General features: G+C 25.0%; 1 protein-coding gene across 1 annotated transcript in view; it reads left to right on the forward strand.

Moving 5' to 3' along the window:
* LOC129618977 (nose resistant to fluoxetine protein 6-like) overlaps window positions 1–20,972 on the forward strand; it is a 54,537-nt gene that overhangs the window by 31,630 nt on the left and 1,935 nt on the right. Inside the window, exons 2-3 of the mRNA XM_055534023.1 lie at window positions 20,357–20,619; window positions 20,719–20,897. Of these exons, the coding sequence (XP_055389998.1) occupies window positions 20,357–20,619; window positions 20,719–20,897 (442 nt within the window). The remainder of the gene's footprint in view (window positions 1–20,356; window positions 20,620–20,718; window positions 20,898–20,972) is intronic.

The raw sequence follows: 20,972 nt of genomic DNA on the forward strand, positions 1-20,972 counted from the left end.
GAATATTGTATTACGGGCGGTGGTTTATTTATGCACAAATCGATGAAATCTATAATGATAGTCACGACTATACCATTCAATTGTTAAAACTGCTTATTCTAATAATCAAAACTATTTAGCCTTGATTGAAAATCTTACTTTTTCCTCCAGTAACAATTTTTTACTTTTTCAATTAAACTTTTTGTTCCTTTCTGTGAAATTTTTCGTAGAAAAGGCGATCTTCATCAAAAAATTCAAAATTCCTATTAAATTATTCTATCAGATATAAGCGCTTTCTACTAAAAATTTGAAAGTATTCAGATTCCTAAAAATAAAAACTAAATTAAGGATTAACCAAAAGTTGAGAATATTTTAACATCCTTGTTAAATCTTTATTAATAATAATTATTTTTTCAGTCAGTTTGAAATCTTACACAATCCACGAACAATGCAAGAAATAAAACTACTGCTCTGTTCATTTTTTAACAATTCATAATCTTCTGTAAATGCTAGAATTCTTTAACATGTTCGTATAGAATCGGATATAGCAGGTTTTAAACGGTTATGATTATTCTCTGGTATTTCTTTTTGATGACATTTTATTAAACAAGTTTCATAAAAAAAAAACAATTTAAATTCATTTTTTCTTTTCAATTAATTTCTCAAACAAATACATAATTTTGATCAATTATTCCCTCATAATGTGATAAATTCATAAGGTGTGGTGTAATTAACATCCTTTCTGTCACAATAAGAAATTTAATAATATGAAAAGTATAATATTGGGATTATGTTACAGAATCGAATTCATATAACTTTTATCTAATGCCCTAAATTTTTGATTTCTTGTTACTTTATTGTATCAAATTTTACGCACAATAACGCTAGCGTTAATAACATTATCTTCAATGTAATTAATTTATCACATTCCTAGAGCAAGTTTTCTTCTATAATTTCTAACATTTCGCAATTTCCTTGATATAAAAATCGTATAAAAAAAAATTTATAAATGAATTATTTAATATTTTGCAATTATTTCGCTGAATTATTTAAGCGATAACTGTAATTATTTCAAATTGAAAATATTTATCAATAAATCTATCGTAAACTTTCTTAATATTTTTCATGTTATACAATTTTGTTATATAATTTACTATAATAATTAATAATTTGACTTAACACGTAATGTGTTATATTGCGTATAACATTTTCAAAATTAGGTTTATAATAATTTTGAAATACGTAAAAAGAGAGTAAAACTCTAAGAGTAAGTTTATGAAAAACGCTTAATTTTTTTTAATTATTCACGGATACTAGAGTATTTATGAGGCACATATTTATATAATGCCTAGTTTAGGTTCTAGAATTCCAAATTATTCTGTATAAGCATGTAAAGAAGAAAAATATTTAACAAGTACAGCCTGTGAGAGAGAAAGGTCAATAAAATATTTTATTGAATAAACAGCATCGGATCGGATGTTTATATTTTTTTTCGAATTGTTTAAGGTTAAAGAGGAAATTTGCAAAAATACCTTTTAAAATTTACCTAAGTTCCTTGCCTGATAAATAAACTAACAGACTTACTTTGCCTTTTAATAGACTTACTCTTACTGGGTGGTAGCGTTGAAGGCTCTCCTCTTACTAACTTACTAAGAAAATTAGAAACAATCTATAATACCTCAGATTCTTTTCTATTTTATCAATCCACAAAAACATACCTTAATGATGTACAGTACAAATTTCAATTATAAATTTTTGTTTTTTTTTTTGGTTTTTTACTTTTTTGAGATAGTTATATTATTTATCTTTTCGTTTTTACGATCTACTCTTAATTATGTAGTATCTACATACTTATATAAAAAGAAATTAATTTTCTTAAGTTGGATTTTTTCTACAAGACTTTTATTACAAAAATTTTTCAAAAAAAAATTGTTAAAATTTCAAAAAAATGCGATGATACGAGACTCGTACTTGTATGTTATATAAATAATTTCTTTAAAATTTTAGGGATACTACAATAGTAAGTTCCCAATCAAAATATCAAAAAAGTAAAAATTGGGCTCTTGTAGTAGATGTTCACTTTATTCCTTTCGAATTTCCTGAAAAATTTTTCATTTAGTTTCGGTCGAACTCAAATATTAAATATATTTCAAGAAATTCCGTCACTTAGTTCATTGGATATAGCAATAAATGTGAAATGGATGAAATTTTAATGTTCGATTTCTGAGACCTGATTTTGTTTTAATATCATTAATTTAAATTTTAGATTTCAAGAAACTGGTTGATCATTTCTCTTTACATGTGCAATAATGTAAATTTGACTCGTTGTAAAAGTCCAATTGTGAACACCTGATTTCTTCTAAAAGAACGGTACTGTTTTGTACTGTCAGATGAAGCTTATACATGTTTCAAATCCAATCTCAAAAATCGATCAATCCGTGAAATATGTAAATAAACCAAGAACTCGCTAAAAAATAGTTTATTTACGCTTCATATCATGAAGAAACTCGTTTCGGAAGCAAAAACTCGACGTGCGAAACTTGCTACTTGCACATATACATATCCTATATTGTGTTTAATGTGGTCAGTAAAAAGAGTTAAAATTTAAAGTTTGAAAAAAAAAGAGAGGAATGAGGTAATAATTTTAAATCAGTGTGTTATTATTAATCAAGGTGTTATAAATTTATACAAACTAATTTACACAGCAAGAATTAAAAAACAACCCGCCTATTATCAACTAATTTTTCTTCTTTGTGGATTTGCGTTTTCTAAATAAAAATTGTATTTAGAGCGCTTTTTCGGAAAACTTACATAAATTTTCCGTACAAGCAGTATAAATAGTACGTATTACAAAGACCGAAAATTCCAATTTGCCCATAAAGTACTTATTAAAATTAGAATTGTAATAACTGAAATGGAGGTATACGCAAATACAGAGCGACTGATTCAGTCATAAAAATGCCTAATTTAAATTTTTGTTTTTAAACTATAAGCATGAAATTGTTTTCCAGATCATTAATTTGTTTCCACTATGTAGATTAAATGGAATTGTTCTGTAGTCGTTAGAAAAGTTTATAGAGAAAACTATTGCTATTGCGTTTTCAAATATTTATGCCTTTTAAAGTAAAAGTAAATGTGCGTATACGCGAATTACAAAAAAGAAAATTTTAAAAAATTCCAAAGAAAAAAATTATTTTGAAAAATTGCAACAAATTCGTATAATTAAGATTTATTTAGCCATGTAAAATTGTTTGTTTGTGAATAGCATGTGTTACTTACATACGTACATATGTGTAATATTAGGGTTTGTTTTCTTTTCACTAAATTTACGTAATATCTCGTCATTTAAACGCGATGACTAAATTGCATATATTTAACTGGTTTTTTCAATATTTTTCTTTTTTAGTGATTTTTTTATTTATTCACTTTTTCTTCATTTCTTGTGCAAAATCATTTAAAGATTATAGACACTTAGCATGCATTTACAAAATACAGAAAAAAAACAACAAAAGAAAGAAATAGTTGTGTGTTGCAAATTGAACCTGTTAATTTTTTCACTTTTGTTAGTTTCGCAGTTGTAAAATATTTTCAATATTTATTATGATTTTTGTTTATAGCTTTTATTATACAAAAAATGTCGAACATTAAAAAAATAAACATATGTGTGTATTTCCATGTATATATGTATGTATGATAAAAAATATAGGTCAGAGATTTCTAAGGCGTTTAACTGTATTTTAAGAGTGTAGATGCATATTTGATTAAATTAAAATATTTATAATTTATGAAAGTTTTGTTATTGAAATATAAAGGGACTGTTTAAAGGATTACAGAAAAAATCTACCAACAATTGAGTAAACCTCAAAACGCTATACGATTTTAAACCAATAAGGTTAAAATTTTCGAATTTCACTTAACTGAAAAGTGAAAATGGCGTAAATGGGACGCATTTCTGTTATGAAAGAGTAACAGGAGAAATTCTGTAATAAAAGCATTAAGGAAAATTTCATTATAAGAGCGTAACGATAAACCTTTCCAAGTTTAAATATCGATTTGACATTATATTTTGTGTATAAATATGTAAAGCTGCCTAACCGTAAGCTGTAATAGATTGAAGTAACTACAACCTTAAAGCGAAAACATTTTCCTGTATTTTATATGTTCGTCTAAAATTTTTCAATGCATACGTAAATGTTTCAATGCGATATGGCATTGATATTTAGTTTTGTTGAAAATACCGAACTTATTTATACTCTTTCTTAATATTTATATACCTTAAACTGCAGAGTACGTAAATTTAAATACCCAATCTCTTACAACTTTCAGGTTCATTGCCATATTTAAGTTTATTTTAAATTAACATAAATGAATTTATTATTGAGCTGGCAAGCCCAATTCTTAGAAACATAAGTATTAATAAGCATAACTTTAAAACTATCATAATTCTCATACCACATTACATATATATGTATGAAATACACTTATTATGTAAGTTAAGCTTATTATTGAAGAAAATCCAGAATTTTCTACAAAAAAAAGAATGAAATTTAATCCTTTTAAAATTAGCCATTCATACAATGTTTTCGTTCATATTGTTGTCACTTCATATAAAATGTTCATATGTATAAGGTGTATGTTTTTTTTTATGAAGTTGTTTTTAAACTCAATATTCAGTATATGGGCTTAGAGAAAAAATAGTCTATATTTATTCTTAAATTTAACGATGTATAGAGGACAATTGATAACACAATTTTGATTCAATTGCGAGGAACCGAAGTAATTGGCATTCTAATTTCTATTGATATGTCAATTTTATCGTAGCTTTGCATAGCACAAAAGTGTTATTAAATTGAAGAAGATTGTGGTGTTGTCGAATTTAACTTAATATTAATGAAAGATTTATTTTGACATGAAAAGTGTCGTTAAATTTGACAACGGAATGACAATAACTTTATCATAAGCGAAAAAAAATTGAATATTCAAGCACACCCTATATGTATATACATATATATAAATTAAATAAATGCATACATACATACATATTTTAAACGAGATTTTGCAAATATTACGTCAATGCGGTCAATTGAAATTTTTTCGTCTTTTTTTTTCACTTTCATTTAATTGGAAATTTAATCAAAAAGCATTTTCGATTTTTTGGGCTTATTTAGTTCAAAATATACTCGTTTGTATTTTTATCGGCAGCAGCAATATATAACGCTACTATACTCGCATAAAAATATGTGTGTGTTCACACATGTATACAAAACTATCTTGTTTCATTATTGTCATTTCATTTTTTATCATTATATTTTCACTTTTCCTTTCAACGAAATTCATTCAAATGAGAGGGAATAAAATTTTTAACATTAAACAAAAAAATTACTTTTTTCAGTATTTTTTTTTTATATTTTTATTTTTTGAATAATTCTTTTCAAGGCCAAATTTGTAAATGTTTCGATTTTTTGGACGGATGGTTTTGGTCATTGTAATCATTTCTATTTATACCTACATATATTCATACTTTAATAATGATGGTAATGCAATAATTTTTCTAAATATTTGTATATGTGTGCAAAAACAAAACAATCATAATTTAAAATGAAATTACTCTTTATGATGACATTTATAAGATAAAAAGAGGAGACAAATAAAATATTAACAGAAAAGTTGGCAATTTTGACGTGTGACAGTATAATTTTTTTACACAAATTCGCACAATACACACCTAAATTCGTACAAACATATTTATTACGATTCTATAAAATTTTATTAAAGATTCGCAAATATATTGTATTTTAAAATTTTGAAAAAATGTTGCAAAATATTTTTGATAATTCTCTTAAAAAAATTTGAAGGTCTTTTCGATAGTGAATTATCAATGTAATTAATTGTATAAGATGCAATTGTGTTGTAAGGGGATGAATAAAATAAAGTTGGCTCAAACTAATGGTTTACAAAGAGCACTTTTCCCTTCAGCAATATTACTATTAAAATAAAAATACTGTTAGGTATTTAAATTACTTTCATTTATACACCAAATAATTTTTCAAAAGATTGCATACGTTTAGGATGAGACAAAAAAAAAATTGAAATAGGTGGTAACTTAATGGTTTTACTCGACTATAAAGTAAGAAATAATTATATTTTTGATAGCATGGCATTTCCATTTAGCTTTCTACTTTTATAGAAATTTGCAAAAGATTGCAGTTTCGAAAATATAAAAAATCGAAAATCAAAATTTTTAAAATCTCGAGATGTGATATCTTGAGGGAAATTGGGGGCGGAAATTTTTTCTAAGAAATAAGCTTTTAATTAGTATTTATGAGTTACTAAAATGTCAGTCACCAAAAACTTCATGGTTTGGAAGAAAAACGATATTAAAAATTGGAAATGAACTGATAACGGTTAATTTTAACGACCATTTTGTTATTTCTATACTTTGATATTTTTCTGTGTTTGCAGAATTTAAAAATGTTAGTGGTTTCGTTACAATAAACAGTCAAAAAGTTACATTTTTAGAATTTTGAGGGAGAAGATACGACTAGTTAAAAATTTTCTTCAACAGAAATAAGTTTTCATTAAAAATTTATTTATGTATAAAATTTCAGCTTTCTATCTTAAAGTATGTCGTCGGCAAAACTGTGATACCTCGTAAGTGCAAATATTTCCAAAAGTACTTTATCAATTTTCTGTTTATGAAATCTCAAACAGTCAATCTTTAAAATTTACGAAACAGTAAAAACTAATAAATAATTACATATTCTTTAAATAATTTTCATATTTTCATAAATTTAAAAGATGGATTGTTTGACATTTCCTAAACAGAAAATTGGTAAAGTACTTTTGGAAATATTTGCACTTACGTGGTATCACAGTTTTGCCGACGATGTAGAAGTTTTTTTAAATAGACACACGAATAGAGGGACTGACAGAGTCAAACTAACAAGCCCTTTTTTTCAAAATGTTTTTTGGAAAAGTGATAAAAATGAACGTTATTAAATACTCGTAATTTTGGCTTTTTTTGAAGCCAAAATTATTTAATAACGTTCTTGTATTATTAAAGCAAAAATAAAAAAATTAATTAAATATTAAATGAATAACACTAAAAACGGTCACAGTTTCTATATTCTCATATTATGCAACGAACTCTCACCTTTTACACTTCAACTTAAGATTAAATGCGCATGCTCTTTTAATCGCATCTTATTTCAGCATTTTTTTTTACAAAACGCCCTAGAACTTCACCTAATCTTTGTAACTTTTTAATTTCGCTTTTATTTCTTCTCTTTTGTTAGTAACCTTGCCATTATATAATATTATTTGCAAATAATTTTAAAAGTTCAATATTTTAAGTTGACCAGAAAATTCTAAAAAAAATCATTGAACTCGATATTGTGCGGTCACCTATAAGACTTCACATTATTTTTTTTAGAAGATTATAAAATAAAAAATATAAAAAATTTCAACTTTAAACCAGTTTTTATTTTCTTACTATTTTGTTTTTTTTTTGCTATTTGAAGTAAAATAGAAAAATATCATTTAAATTAAAGTTTCTAAATTCATTCATAAAAGTGTTGGCAGTGTTTGTGTGAATATTTCTTAATATTACATAAGTTTATTTACTAATAATATAAGCCGTACCGGCATAATGAATAGGTTGAGAATGTTGAAAAGTAACACGCGCTTGTTTCTTTTTTTATTGAAAGTTAAAGCAAGAATTTTTTTATTCATGATTTTTTTGTTTATCTGTAGTAAAATTAAGATATAAAATAAGTTATAGTTAAAAGATTTAAAGGTAACTCCTTGCAATCATAAGATTTTTTGAAACTGCCTCTGATGTATTTTGGAAAAAATTTGTTAGCGATCTAGATAGCATTGGAAGTGTAAATTAAACTGTAATGTTTTTTTCAGAATTAATAACGTAACTGCATCAGAAAACAGAATTACGAAATTTTTAAATTTACATGGTGTTCGAAGTCGTATTTAAAATTTTAAAAATACTGCAGTCCGATTATGCAAGACAGCGAAACATAATACTTGTTCTCAGTCTTTTAGAAAATGCAAGAAAACGTTTAAACTCATCAACGAGATTCACTATGTTCCTGCAAAGAGGGTAAAAAGATTATAGAAATTTTTCATTTTTATTCCAGTATTTCGTTTTAATTTCTAGTATTCGTTTGGAGTCATTCTATATTTCGACGTGTTGAATATAAAACGAACAATAATTCTTGATTTATAGTTTGCCTTCACAATATTGCACATGATTAGAAGATAAATAAAATTCGTTTAAACTTCTCCGAAACGTAATTACAAATATTTTATATTAAATTAAATTGGCCGATTTTTTTCATTATTCACATGTTATGCATTTATATTACTTATTTTGTATAACAACACTATTCAACAGTTGCAAAATGCTTATGTACCGGAATAAAAAATCAAGTTTTATAAATTTTTATCACATTTATTAGGAACAACATAGAAGTAGGCTTATTTTATTCGTTGTACAAAAATACGTGTTAATAATACGGAAGCATTTATAATAGTTTTTATGTTGGTTTTTTTCTTTTAAAATTTCCTTTTTTGTCTAGATAATTTAATAAACCATGTGAATTCAAACCAGTTACACAAAATTTAAAAATTTAGACTTTGAAAATCACAATAACTCCTTTTCTTTTCGTTTATCATAAAGCAAAATCACACCACTATACAAGTAATAAGGATGGTATTCAAATGAGATGCCTGATTCTCAAAAATTCACGTTGTATGAACTTGCATAACAGTTTTTTATTATAGGCATTTGTAGAAATGCTCTTTATGTAACGAAAACAATTTATTGGATATTTTTTATTTTATTTTCATTAACCGCGATGATGTGGTAAAGTGAACTTGAATAATTGCTATTCAAGTCAATTTTTTGTTTTTGTTAAAAAGTAAGCTATTAATGAAATTTTGTGGACTAGCAATAGACATAGATTAATTTATGAATTACAAGTGCCAGTTGCTATTTAACAACAATTAAGAAAAAAAACTGGATTTGTACAATTCTTATCTTGACATAGTTTCAACTGAAAATTTCAGGAGACATGTTCAGGAATTTTAATCAAAACTTTCAATTTCGAAAGCATAATGTAAGTTTCGCATAATACGCTCAATATACACCCATGTTCGACCAAATTTGTGAAATTTAACTAATGCATATTGTTAAACTTTTGATTTTGTGTGAAATATTTCGGATTTTCAGATTTAGTTTAATAAAAACTGAGCTAGAATATTAAAACTGCTAGCTAAGAATTTTTCCACTATTTAAAACGGTGGATTTTGTAACACATATATGCAAAAGCCAAAGATGATTCCAATATACTTTCTTCTTTTCAAAATTTTCAAAGAAGATAAAATGAAATAATCAAATGGATGTGTGATCTCAGATAAAAATTATATATTATTTATACAATATTAGAAAAAAACTTAAGGATTCCCTAAATATTATACAAAATATTTTACGCAACTAAAAATATAACATTAACCTTTTCTCGAGGATGAACAAAAAATTAACAAAAGCTTAAGTGAAAGTAATCATGAATGACAATGGGAAAATGCAATAACAGAAACTTTAAAAGTGATTCGTAGAACAGCTGATTTGTCAGTCTAATACCCCATTTAAAACATCAAATAAGTTTTATTATACAATCTAAAAGCTACAGTAATCAAAACAAAAATTTCTTCTGACTTTAAGACTCAACAAATGAAATTGAAATACAAACCAATGCAAAATATGAAAGCTGTAAAACAGCGAAAATCATAAATTTTGTGTAATTTCTTTATTTCACATCATAAATAATAAAATAGATTGAACAGGAAAGTATCGTTACTTTAAGACTAATGCCATAATACAGATTAAATAATTACCGTCTGAGTACAATTGTCTACACTCTACTTATAGCATTTTCATTATTCATAATATAGCTGTGTATGTGCATAACTAATGTTACAATAAAGCACAGCAAAAAAAATGAATACAATTTTTCATAGATTTCAAATGGAAAATTCAATCAAGAAAACAAAGTAAAAATCGGAAGAAAAAAATATACGTTTAATTATAAAAAGGATTGGTTTTTATGTTATAAAGTCTATTAGATCAGGAATTGAAATATAGGAAGTCGTTAAATAACTTGTAGGAAAACAAAGAGTGGCTTTCAAATATAAAAGAATAAAATAAAAAAGTGAAAAATTTATGTGATCGCATAGACGACGATAAAAAAACACGTTTTGTAAGATTTACAATTTTACAATTTTAAATTGCAACCATACACCGTATCGCTAAAAAAAAACTGATTAACAAAGTCAAACAACATTTCATTCAAGGATTGAAATCAAGTTTTTTTTTTTTCAATCTGACTTTTTCAACTTGTTTAAAATTAAATGTGTATCATATTGTTTTGAAATCAAATACAGTGAAATCTTTAAATAATGAACAATTAATATATTTAAAAACTTATTTAGCGAACCAAAGAGTTTTGAAGACTGTCAAGTGTTCGTTACATAATCTCTATTTTTCGAACAAAATTTCAGAGATTTTAGATTTTTGTTGTACGAATATCACTGTTGAATTTATATAGTGTGGTTTCTAAAAATATTCTAGTAAGTATTTATTAAAAAATTACATGGCTCTGACCATTGAATGTTCGATTGCGAGCCCCTTTTTCGAATGGTCAAGTAATATATAAAATAATCGAACTAAGTAATAACTTCAATTCTCTCAAATTACGTCAAATCTCTAAAGTAATTGAAATCAACTGCCTCTTGAATAAGACCAATGATCACTGCCGTCCTATGACACCTGATATCTGTTACAAAATCAACTCTATTTTAAAACAAAAGATTCTCAACAATAAGTAACTCCGAACTATTTTTAAGGAATAAGTCTTAATCGCTTACATTTAAAGCACATTCAACAATACTTTTAATACATAAGTTCACAATTTGTAAAAATTGTGACACAGAGTTTAAATTTTCAAAAATCTAGGATTCTAGGATATATATGGTAAGATTGTGAGAGGATATTCAAAGAAATTAGAATTATAATTTTACTAAAATTACACTTTTCTTACACAATCTGTGTGCGTATTTATGATATTCGTGTTGCAAGCCAATACATAAAAATTTTTTTTTCGAAAACACAAAGAACAGAAGAAAATTACTTTAATTTTAAAGCACAAAATAAAAACTGCTTCTATTCATTTTTATCAATTACAAATATTTTTAATTTAAATATTTTCTATATATTTACGATATCAGGAGAATTACTTTTTTAAAATCGTATTCATTTTCAAGATTTTGCACTAAATTAATTAATTTAAAACCCTACTTATTTCTTAATTAAAAATTTTTATATTTAACCTTCAAATAAAAATATTATTTATGTACCAATTCGAATAAAACATTTAATTATAAGCAATTGTGTACTTATAGTGTTTTTTTCATAGATTTCTTAAAAAGAAATTCAAGTAAATACAAAATACTCACAAAATATTTTATTGAGGACATAATAATAAACCTACTTCTTAATTTATTTTGCATTTCATCATCATGTACATGCACTTTACTCTGTTTTATTGGCGATGTGTCGTAATGCATACATAATTTATTAATTTTCTTACATACATAAGTATATAAAATTCTTTCAATAAAAATTTAAGTGGTAATTTATATTTCACTTAACTTAAATAGAAATGTACATATATAAGCATAAAAAATATAATTAAAATTTAAATCAATTGAAAAGTGAAGAAAAAAAAACATTAATAAATTAATAAATTGTATGAGAATTGTATGTAAAAAGTGCGTTTAATAGACGAAATGTTAATAAACGTTTAATCGTAAATTTATATGAAATAAACACTAACGAATATTTTAACGATATTTAAAGAGCTAAAAGCTATATATCAGAGCGTGTTTATAAGAAATGGAGAGTGAACTTTTATTTATTTCAAAATTTGCTTTTACTGAAAGACTTCAGGAATTTTAAAGAACTAAAATTGATTTATTCAACAGTAAATATTAAAAATCATAAACACTTCGTAAAGAATTTCTAAACTGCACAAACAAATGCAAAAAAACATACAAAGAGTGACAGCGAAACAAATGAACTGACAAACAAAGAAACGGATGAACTGACGAACAGAAAGTAATAAGCAAACTATTTTCAAATTTTTTAAAATTTTGCTAAATATAATTAAATAATCGAAAATTTTTTTATTCTGAACTGGGTATGAATTGTTACTGTATTTTTTTTTATTATAAGGGTTACGGTCATTCAACTTATTTTGACGTCATAAATAATATTAACTTTAGTAAAATCTATTGAAAAATAATAATAAATTAGGAAAAAAATTTTAAATTTTTTTAAATATTGAATGACGTAATAGTAATGACAAATTTCAAATTAATTTTTAATATTTTTTACACGTGACTTTATTCTTTTACTTCTTCTTTATTATTTTACTCTCATTAATTACAATATGAAAAAAACCAATGACATGACACATAACTAGTTTTACTTTTCCTTTGTAAATATTGAATTTAGTTTTGAATTTCAGCAGCTAATAACAAAACAAAAGAGGTAGCCCATAATTCTCAAGAAAGTACAAAAAATAACTCAAAAAAAATAAAAATTGAAAATAATTCGAAATGAGAACTTGAAATATCAAATTAATTTTTAAATATGCCGAAGGCGCTACTACTAATTTATACTTTCGCTTTCCAATTTTTTTCCTTCATTACTACAATATGTGATTCATAATTGAATAAATTTTGTATTTTTTTTTTTAATTATTTTCGACCAAAAACAAAAGATTCAAGTGAGAAACTGTTTTCAGTAAAATTTCAATTTGCAAATTTATTTTTTAATTTTTTCATATTCATTATATAAAAAATAATTTTATAAATATTATAATGTTATTAAATACAATATAAATATAAGTATCTTGTACTTATGAAATATATGCAAAAGGAAACAGATGAATTAAGATTAAACTAGTAACGAAACCTTTATTATTACGGCGTTTAATAATATTAAGAAGCAAAGAATGATAAAATTTTTTAATGGTATATTTCAAATGTTAAATACATTCTTCTGCATATTAACTTATGCAGAATATTTAGCAGATATCAGATTTAATATAGAAAACATTAATTTTATTTTCAGAATTCCAATTTTCCTCATCATTATTAGTCTAAAATTTTTAAATACATGCATACATATTACCGACCGCTTACAATAAAGGAGATTATTGGCAACAAATTTTGCATATTCAGTTTTCTTTGTGAACGCGCTTCTTCATAGTAGGGAAGCGTAAATAAACTGTTTTTAGAGAGGTGTCGGTCAGTGGATCTGTTGATCTGTTGGTCTGTCGGTATGTCTGTTTATATGTCTGTGTGTGCACGCGTGTATCTCAAGTTCGACTGAATCGATTTTGATGAAATTTTACATGTAAGTTTATTTTGACCATGCCACAAATTGGTCAACGTTTGGGATAGAACTCAACAAGTGGATCTTTTAACGGGCTTGTTTTACATTTCTGATGATTCTGAAGAAAATATTCAACAGATTTACTCCCAACTTTTAAAAGAAATCAGGTGTGAGCAATTGGACGTTTATTACGGGACAAATATACATTTTTACGTGTATCAAGAAAAACAATCAACCGATTTCATTGAAATTTAATATTTAAATTCAAGATGTTAAAACAATAAATCTATAAATTTAGGATCAAGGCTTGGAAACCAAACTGCGGGCCGATTTTAGATTTTCTATTATATCTACGGAACGGATTGATATAATTTCTTGAAATTTAATATTTGAGTTCTGGCTGTTACCAGAAGTTATCGACGAACTTTTCGTATAATTCGAACGGCACAGAATGAAACTCTACTAAGAGCTAAATTCACATTTTTTTATGTATGTTAACTAGAAGCTTACTAGTATCCTTAAAATTGTAAAGACGTGTTTAAAACGCATTTTCATAATCTTCTGCAACACTTTCAGTTAACCAAATGCCGGTTATGTGCTGACCACATCAGATTTTTTTTTAATTCATATTCAATTAAAATTAATACGCACAAATGTACATAAATATGACGGATTTAAATTAAACAATACTAATTATATATAAATATACAATTGCATAGGTATGTGTATAATGTGTATTCTATAACCAATTTCTGCAATTATTATCATAGAAATAACATTGTCGTATAGTTTAAAACAAACTCAGATTTAACTGTTATACAAATAATCTTTTAAAGAAGCTTTTCAAAATTATCAACTTATTTACAAAAGAAAAAAAAAACTAAAAATGAAGTTAAAAACCTATAGACAGCCAACGTTTTGAATCAATAATTTAAAAAATACTTTAATTATATTCATATAGACTAAGTATTAAAGATGATTTCGCAAAAATAGAAAAACAAAAACCGTTCACTCAATCGCTTCTTAGTACATTTCCACCAAATTTTAGAAAAAAAGAAAGTTTTAATTTGTCCGTTCGTCCTATTATTTGTCGTACATTTACCCAAGCGTCTGGCTGCAAAACTTCAACACTGCAAAAATAAAAAACTCAAATTTTTACACAAATGGATTTTGTTGAAAAATTTGTTTATTTAATAGGCTTATTTTGTATTGTGAATGTAATATGCCAAGAAATTTGGTATTACGTAATAAGTCTGTAAATAAGTTATTCGTTAAAGAAAAATTTTTTTTCCTAATTCCTTCTAGCTCATATCACCTCCCAAAATTCACAAAATTTCGATTTTCGGCTTCTTTTTTTCCTGAATATTTTCCAAATTTCTATGAAACCAAAAAATAACGATAAATGTCTTGACATCAAAATAAAAATTTTTTATCATACCTGACCAACCAATTAGCTCGCACCCGGGCCATCATGTTAATTCTTCTTTTAATTTATGTTTTTATATATGTTATCATTACGATGTAATTTAGTATATTATTGAATAATGACAATAATTTAAATGAAAATTTGTTTTTTTAGAATGGTTTTCACTTGTAGGAAATTTGCTACTTTACAAATCACAGATTTGATCCAAATTTGTTTAAATTTACTTTACTTATGTTTAAATACGAATGCATTTAAACATGTAGACATTATGTGTAAATAAATGTGGATATTCCAATTCCACTATGAAATCTTAGTCACGATTTTAACAATTTTTCTTTTTTGTTTCTTCTCTTGTTAAAAGAGATGCAAATCAAAGTTAAAAAATTTTTCGTGTTATTTCGAATTTTTTTGTTTTCTGTGATTTTTTTTTTTTTATTTTAGGTGATGAAATTTTTTTTCTCATTTTATTGTTATTTTTTTTCTGAAGAAATTTATTTTATCTCTTTATAAAATAATAAAGAAACTACATTAAAAAAAAAACAAGAAATTTCTTTACCCATATTCGACCTAGATTTTGTTTTTTATATTAATTTATTAAATATTATTATCTAAACATTCATAATTAGTATATATGTATGTGTACATGTTTGTAAAATTTCATATTTTCATAATCTAAATAGATGTGAAATTAATAATCATATTAGCGAGTATACAAAAGATTGATTAAAACATTAAAAAAAAAGAATTAATTATAGCTTTAGTCATACACACGCGTTATTATAAATGTATGTCATTAATATTATAAAAAATATTTGTAACTATAAAATTTGTTTAATTATTTGAGTCTAAATTACTAATTGTATTGTATGTATTTGAAAACATCTTTTACATTAAAAAAGACAAGTGAGTAAATATTAATTTTTTTTGTTCCAAATATTTTTAGGCTGGATAAAGTACACACATTACGATAATAGGCCTTACATAAACGCAATGTATTCACGAATTAATATTGCAAATCAAGGGTTCTCAAACTTAACTAAATTTTCCAAATACAGCGAAATTAGTAAGAGACACGCACTCAAACTATGCGAAATGTTTTGATCTTGTAGAATAGTTAAAAATATATTGTATATTTCATCATTTTGTTTTTTCAATCCGCAGTTATTGTTTTGCAATATTGCAGTTTATGAAAGTCTTTAATCTAAACAAAATACTGCAATGCATTTTTTCTTTAAATTTATTTCCTAATTTTAAAAACATAACAAGAGCAGAGAACGGCAGCGGCAGACGATTTTCGTTATTATCCCAGAACATTATTGGAACCGTAAAATCAACTGTACAGTATTTTGCATATAATGTCACATACAAAGGTTCTATCAGGGGGGGGGTCAATAGGGTCATTCACCCTGTGCCTCACTATCTGCAAGGCCTCAAATTAACAACTCAATATTTTAAACAACATATTTCAATTGCAGAGTATGTCTTTAATGAAGAGATGTTAAATATTTTCAATTGTGCGTAAGTTACAATGAAATAATTCACCATGTGTCAAGACTGACCAAATGAACTAACAATTATAAATATTAATCATGAAATATCACGTTTTTTAGATTATTCGGACATAATTATTAAATTTGCTGATATGAAAGGGCGTAAAGCCTTTGGTAAAGGTATGCGGTAATTTCGTTTGATTCTAGGCAGTGCCATTTAAATATGTGTATTCTATATGAACTCATACATTTCGTCGCGGAAAATCGCTCTTGTTCCGTTTTCAACTTAAAATATCTAAATTTTTATTTATTAATCTATATTTTTAAAATATTTCCTTTGAAAACTGTTAAATTTCAATATAGGAAAGTAATGGTATTTCATTTATGGAGCCTAATTTCTCATTAATGACGTCAATTAGAAGAAAAAAATTAAATAAATATTATTCTGTACATATTTAATCTATTATATAGTTTCTAAAATTTTCACAAGTATTCATTATGTTCTTATTTTCTACTAATTGCAAATGTAATTAAAATGTAAAATAAAGCAATTGTAAGATTTTGTCTGTTAACAGGCATCGAATTTTAATTTTTCCACAGATAAATTATGTCTATAAATGTGATTCTCTTCTAAATCTGTTTTTCCTATAATTTTGTTTGGAATGAGCGCTAAAAATTTAAAAAACATGTAAACATTTCTAATTAAATTTTTAGATTAAAATTGAAGTGACTTTTTTGTACAAATGACACAGTTCTCTGGATGAAATCTACATATCTAATATTGCAAATACTTGGAAAAGATGTTTTTAAATCCAAAAATTGCAAAAATTATACATTTTATAGGATTCATGTGAAAAATTAACACACTGAGTGTTATAATTCAATGAACACAGGTCCTATTCATTGCTCATTGCAACATTGCTCGTTGCTCATTGCACATTCATTATGTGATTCGAATATTCGCGGATACACAAAGTGATCATTTAAAATGATTTATTCAAGTAAAATTTGAAATCTTTCCCTTTTTTTATTTTAAATTTTAAAACTTTTTCGATTTTCATATTTATAAAAAAATAAATATGAACCAAAAACTTAACCGAATGACAAATATCAAATCATATTCAAATAAAGCTCAACGCCACTAATAATATAAATAAATTTGAAATTGCTTTGTTGCAGTACATTTGTATTACTAATATCTTAAATTAATAAAGTGTTTGCAAAGCTAACAATACAGTTTGCGTTCTTAAAATTGTATGCATTTCTTGCTCTAAATCTTCAGCTTTAAAATCTATTTTTATTTTTTATTTAAATGCAACAAATATTGATATCTTTAACTCTAATATTTATACTTTACTAGCAAATATTAATAATTTGCAAATAAGAAATCTTTTTTTAATGCAGTTTTTACTTCAAGAATAATCTCATACTAATTTGTTTACAAATCCACCATTAAAAATAAATATCCAAAATTCTTAATATTTTTCCACTTCGAAAGAGTTATTAATGACTTTAAAAGATTTATGTTATGTCTCAAGAATTTAAATAAATTCAGAACTTTATTAAAACCATTTGAATTTGTTTGAGGGCGACTTCAAGCTGAAATAATTAACTTTAATTAAAATTAATTAGACTGAGCATTGTTGTATGCTTAATTTTATGAAAATGCATTTATTTATTTCACATTTAATTTCTTATAATTTCATTATTATTTTTTACTTTAGTTACTCCGCAAGTAAGCTGTTATTAGATTTAATAATAGCCATTTTTCATCATTAAAACGTCCATCATAGTTACGAGTATTAGTTTAGCAAAAAACTTCACAATCAAACAATTGCATTTGTAATTATTTATTATTTAAAAAAAAAAATGGCATGAACAATGACTTTCGACCAGAATTTTACTGAATATGCCTGTATAAAATGTTATAAAATACATAAATTTGGTTTCAAGGGCAGATTTTTAATTTCTACAACAAAAGACAAAGTATTAAATCATAGATGCATCTAAGATGCACTTAAGAGTACGTATGATTGACAGGGTAATTTATTTTACATAACTTAATTGATGACGTTCTTCCCTTATTACAACTTTTTGATTCCAATTTTATGTTTTAATAAAAATGGAAAATTTGGATCGAACCCTGGTAAAATATGAAAAAAAAAAATTCGGTTAAATAAGTGAGTTAAAATAAAAAATTACGTTTTTTGATGGCATAGCATTTACTGGCTAGCTTTTCCCTTTTAAAGAAATTTAGAAAATTTTTTGTTTCGGGAATATACGGCACCAATTTTTTTTTGTGGTAAAAACAACTCCAAGGCTTAATTTTGAGCTTTGCAAAACTGAAATGCTGAGTTAAAAATAACAGAGCTTTGAAATAATTTCCTCAAAATAAAAGTCTAAAATAAATATAGTTCGTAAAATAAAGAGAGCTTTTTACAAAACTGATGAGGGCCGGTTTTCGTTCTTTTCAAAAGTATGATACATAACAATGTTATGTCTATTCTTTTGAGGTAATTCTCTGGATAACTTTTGAGATCTGAAATCTTGATGCACTAGTTTCCTAAAAAATTGTAGAACAAGTTGAAATACGAGCATGTACAGTGAACGACTGAAGGAAAAAATTAAATCAAAAGAAAATTCTTTGAAAAACAATTGTCAAATTATTAAAAAAAATATTAGTCAAGAACAAAGCAATTATAAATGATTTTGAAAATAAAATAATTAAGTTAAACGATTGAAGATTATAAAAGTCTGATTCAATAAAAAAATATTGTTATACTGCAAAGAAAGTGAGTATAACAATAAATTTATCTTCTAATAAAATTAAATTATAAATTTAAATGCGCTACCAAATCAAGTTTAAAGCTAACCAACAACAAAACTTCAGAATATCTTCACTATTTGGTATTCCATGAAATGAATTTAATATTCAACAACGTATTATAAAATTTACCTTCAAATATTACATAACACCATCTTCAAAAAAAAAATTCATGGAAAAATGTTTTGAATACTCTTCTATACTTCTTACTCTTTTATCGTATTTTGTGATTTCATTTTAAGAGAAGGAATTTTTGTATTAAAAATAAGAGAAATTGCATTTAAGAGAAACTAGCACAACTTGTTAAAATTTTTAGGACAAAATAAAAAAAATACCTTCGCGCACAATATGTGAATGTATGTGTACAATAATATAGACTTATATCGTATTTAAAACAACTTAAATATTGTTCTACTAATATTTAATTATTATTTAAAATGTAATTAAATTAAAATTAAAAAATGCATAGTATTAGATTATTGTTAATAACAAGTTGGGATTTATATTCTCGTAACATACATAAGTAGACTTTATAATAACGTGTAGGAAACTAAAAAAAAAAAATTCCTATTAAATTTTACATGAATAATTAGTATAATTTTTTTATCTAGAAAACTTGACAAAATTAATTTTCTACCACAGAAAAAGTAACTTATTTCAGCTCTGTGGAACTCAATGCAATAAGCGAACCACATTTTTCAGAAATTTTTAAATTGAAATCCAATGTAACGCTTCTCGCAAGTCCAAATAATATTAAATTTCAACTTGAGCATTCTATCTATAGGTATTTGTATGTAAAGACAACTTCCATGTAGAATGATTTTCTAACTATATGCCTAAACAATCAGTCATCAATTTTTGAAAAAATAAATCTAGGAAATGAATTTTTTATATAAATTCACTATTGATAGCAAAACCATTATTATCGCATATGGCTGACACATTATTGTGAGTCGATAAAAAAACAATGAAAATTTTCAAACATATTTGCCAATTTCATAAAAACCAAATCTTTATTATCAGATTTAGTACAATTCATTTTCTTTCAATTGATCGGTGACTCAATTAATATCATTTTAATACATTTAATCTTTTACTTAAAATAATTGCTACTTGTATTAAACAAAAAATTACCAAAAAAATTTTATTTTATCTCTATTTTTCAGTTGATGACGCTTCTGGACATTATACATCTGGTTTCTTTTACGGTAATAATTATTGGATGGGATCCTTGTCTCTATGCCAGAGTATTTATAAAAAACAGAATGAAATTAACAACCATAAAGAAAATTCTAAATCTAAAAAGAATGATATATCATACGGTAAAGGACATTATCATATGAAACACATCAAACATGAAAATCCACCATTTATGCCAGGATTTTATGTATTAAAAATTCGTGTTAATGAAACAATGATGGCACATTTGGTAAATTTTGATTTTTATATATACATACATATACATATAAAAATATATAAAAATTATTCGTACTTATGTAAATTCTTTTTCATGATTTTTGATGCATAGATTCGAACAATTCATATTGGAATTTGTTTACCATCAAGTTGTGGTATAAATGATGTCAAATATTTGACGGAAGCTTCACAATTTGATTTACAAAACAGAGAGTTAACAATAATGGATATTAGATCACCAACTTTAAATCCATACAACATGTGGTCCGATAAAACATTTTTAATTTTGTTGTAAGTTGCGAATATAAAATGGTTTAGAAAATAGAGCACAAAAACAGAATATTCTGAATTATTTAACTAACTACA

This window comes from Condylostylus longicornis, unplaced genomic scaffold, assembly GCF_029603195.1.
Source record: "Condylostylus longicornis isolate FDR11 unplaced genomic scaffold, ASM2960319v2 ptg000001l, whole genome shotgun sequence".
NCBI classification, from domain to species: Eukaryota; Metazoa; Arthropoda; class Insecta; order Diptera; family Dolichopodidae; genus Condylostylus; species Condylostylus longicornis.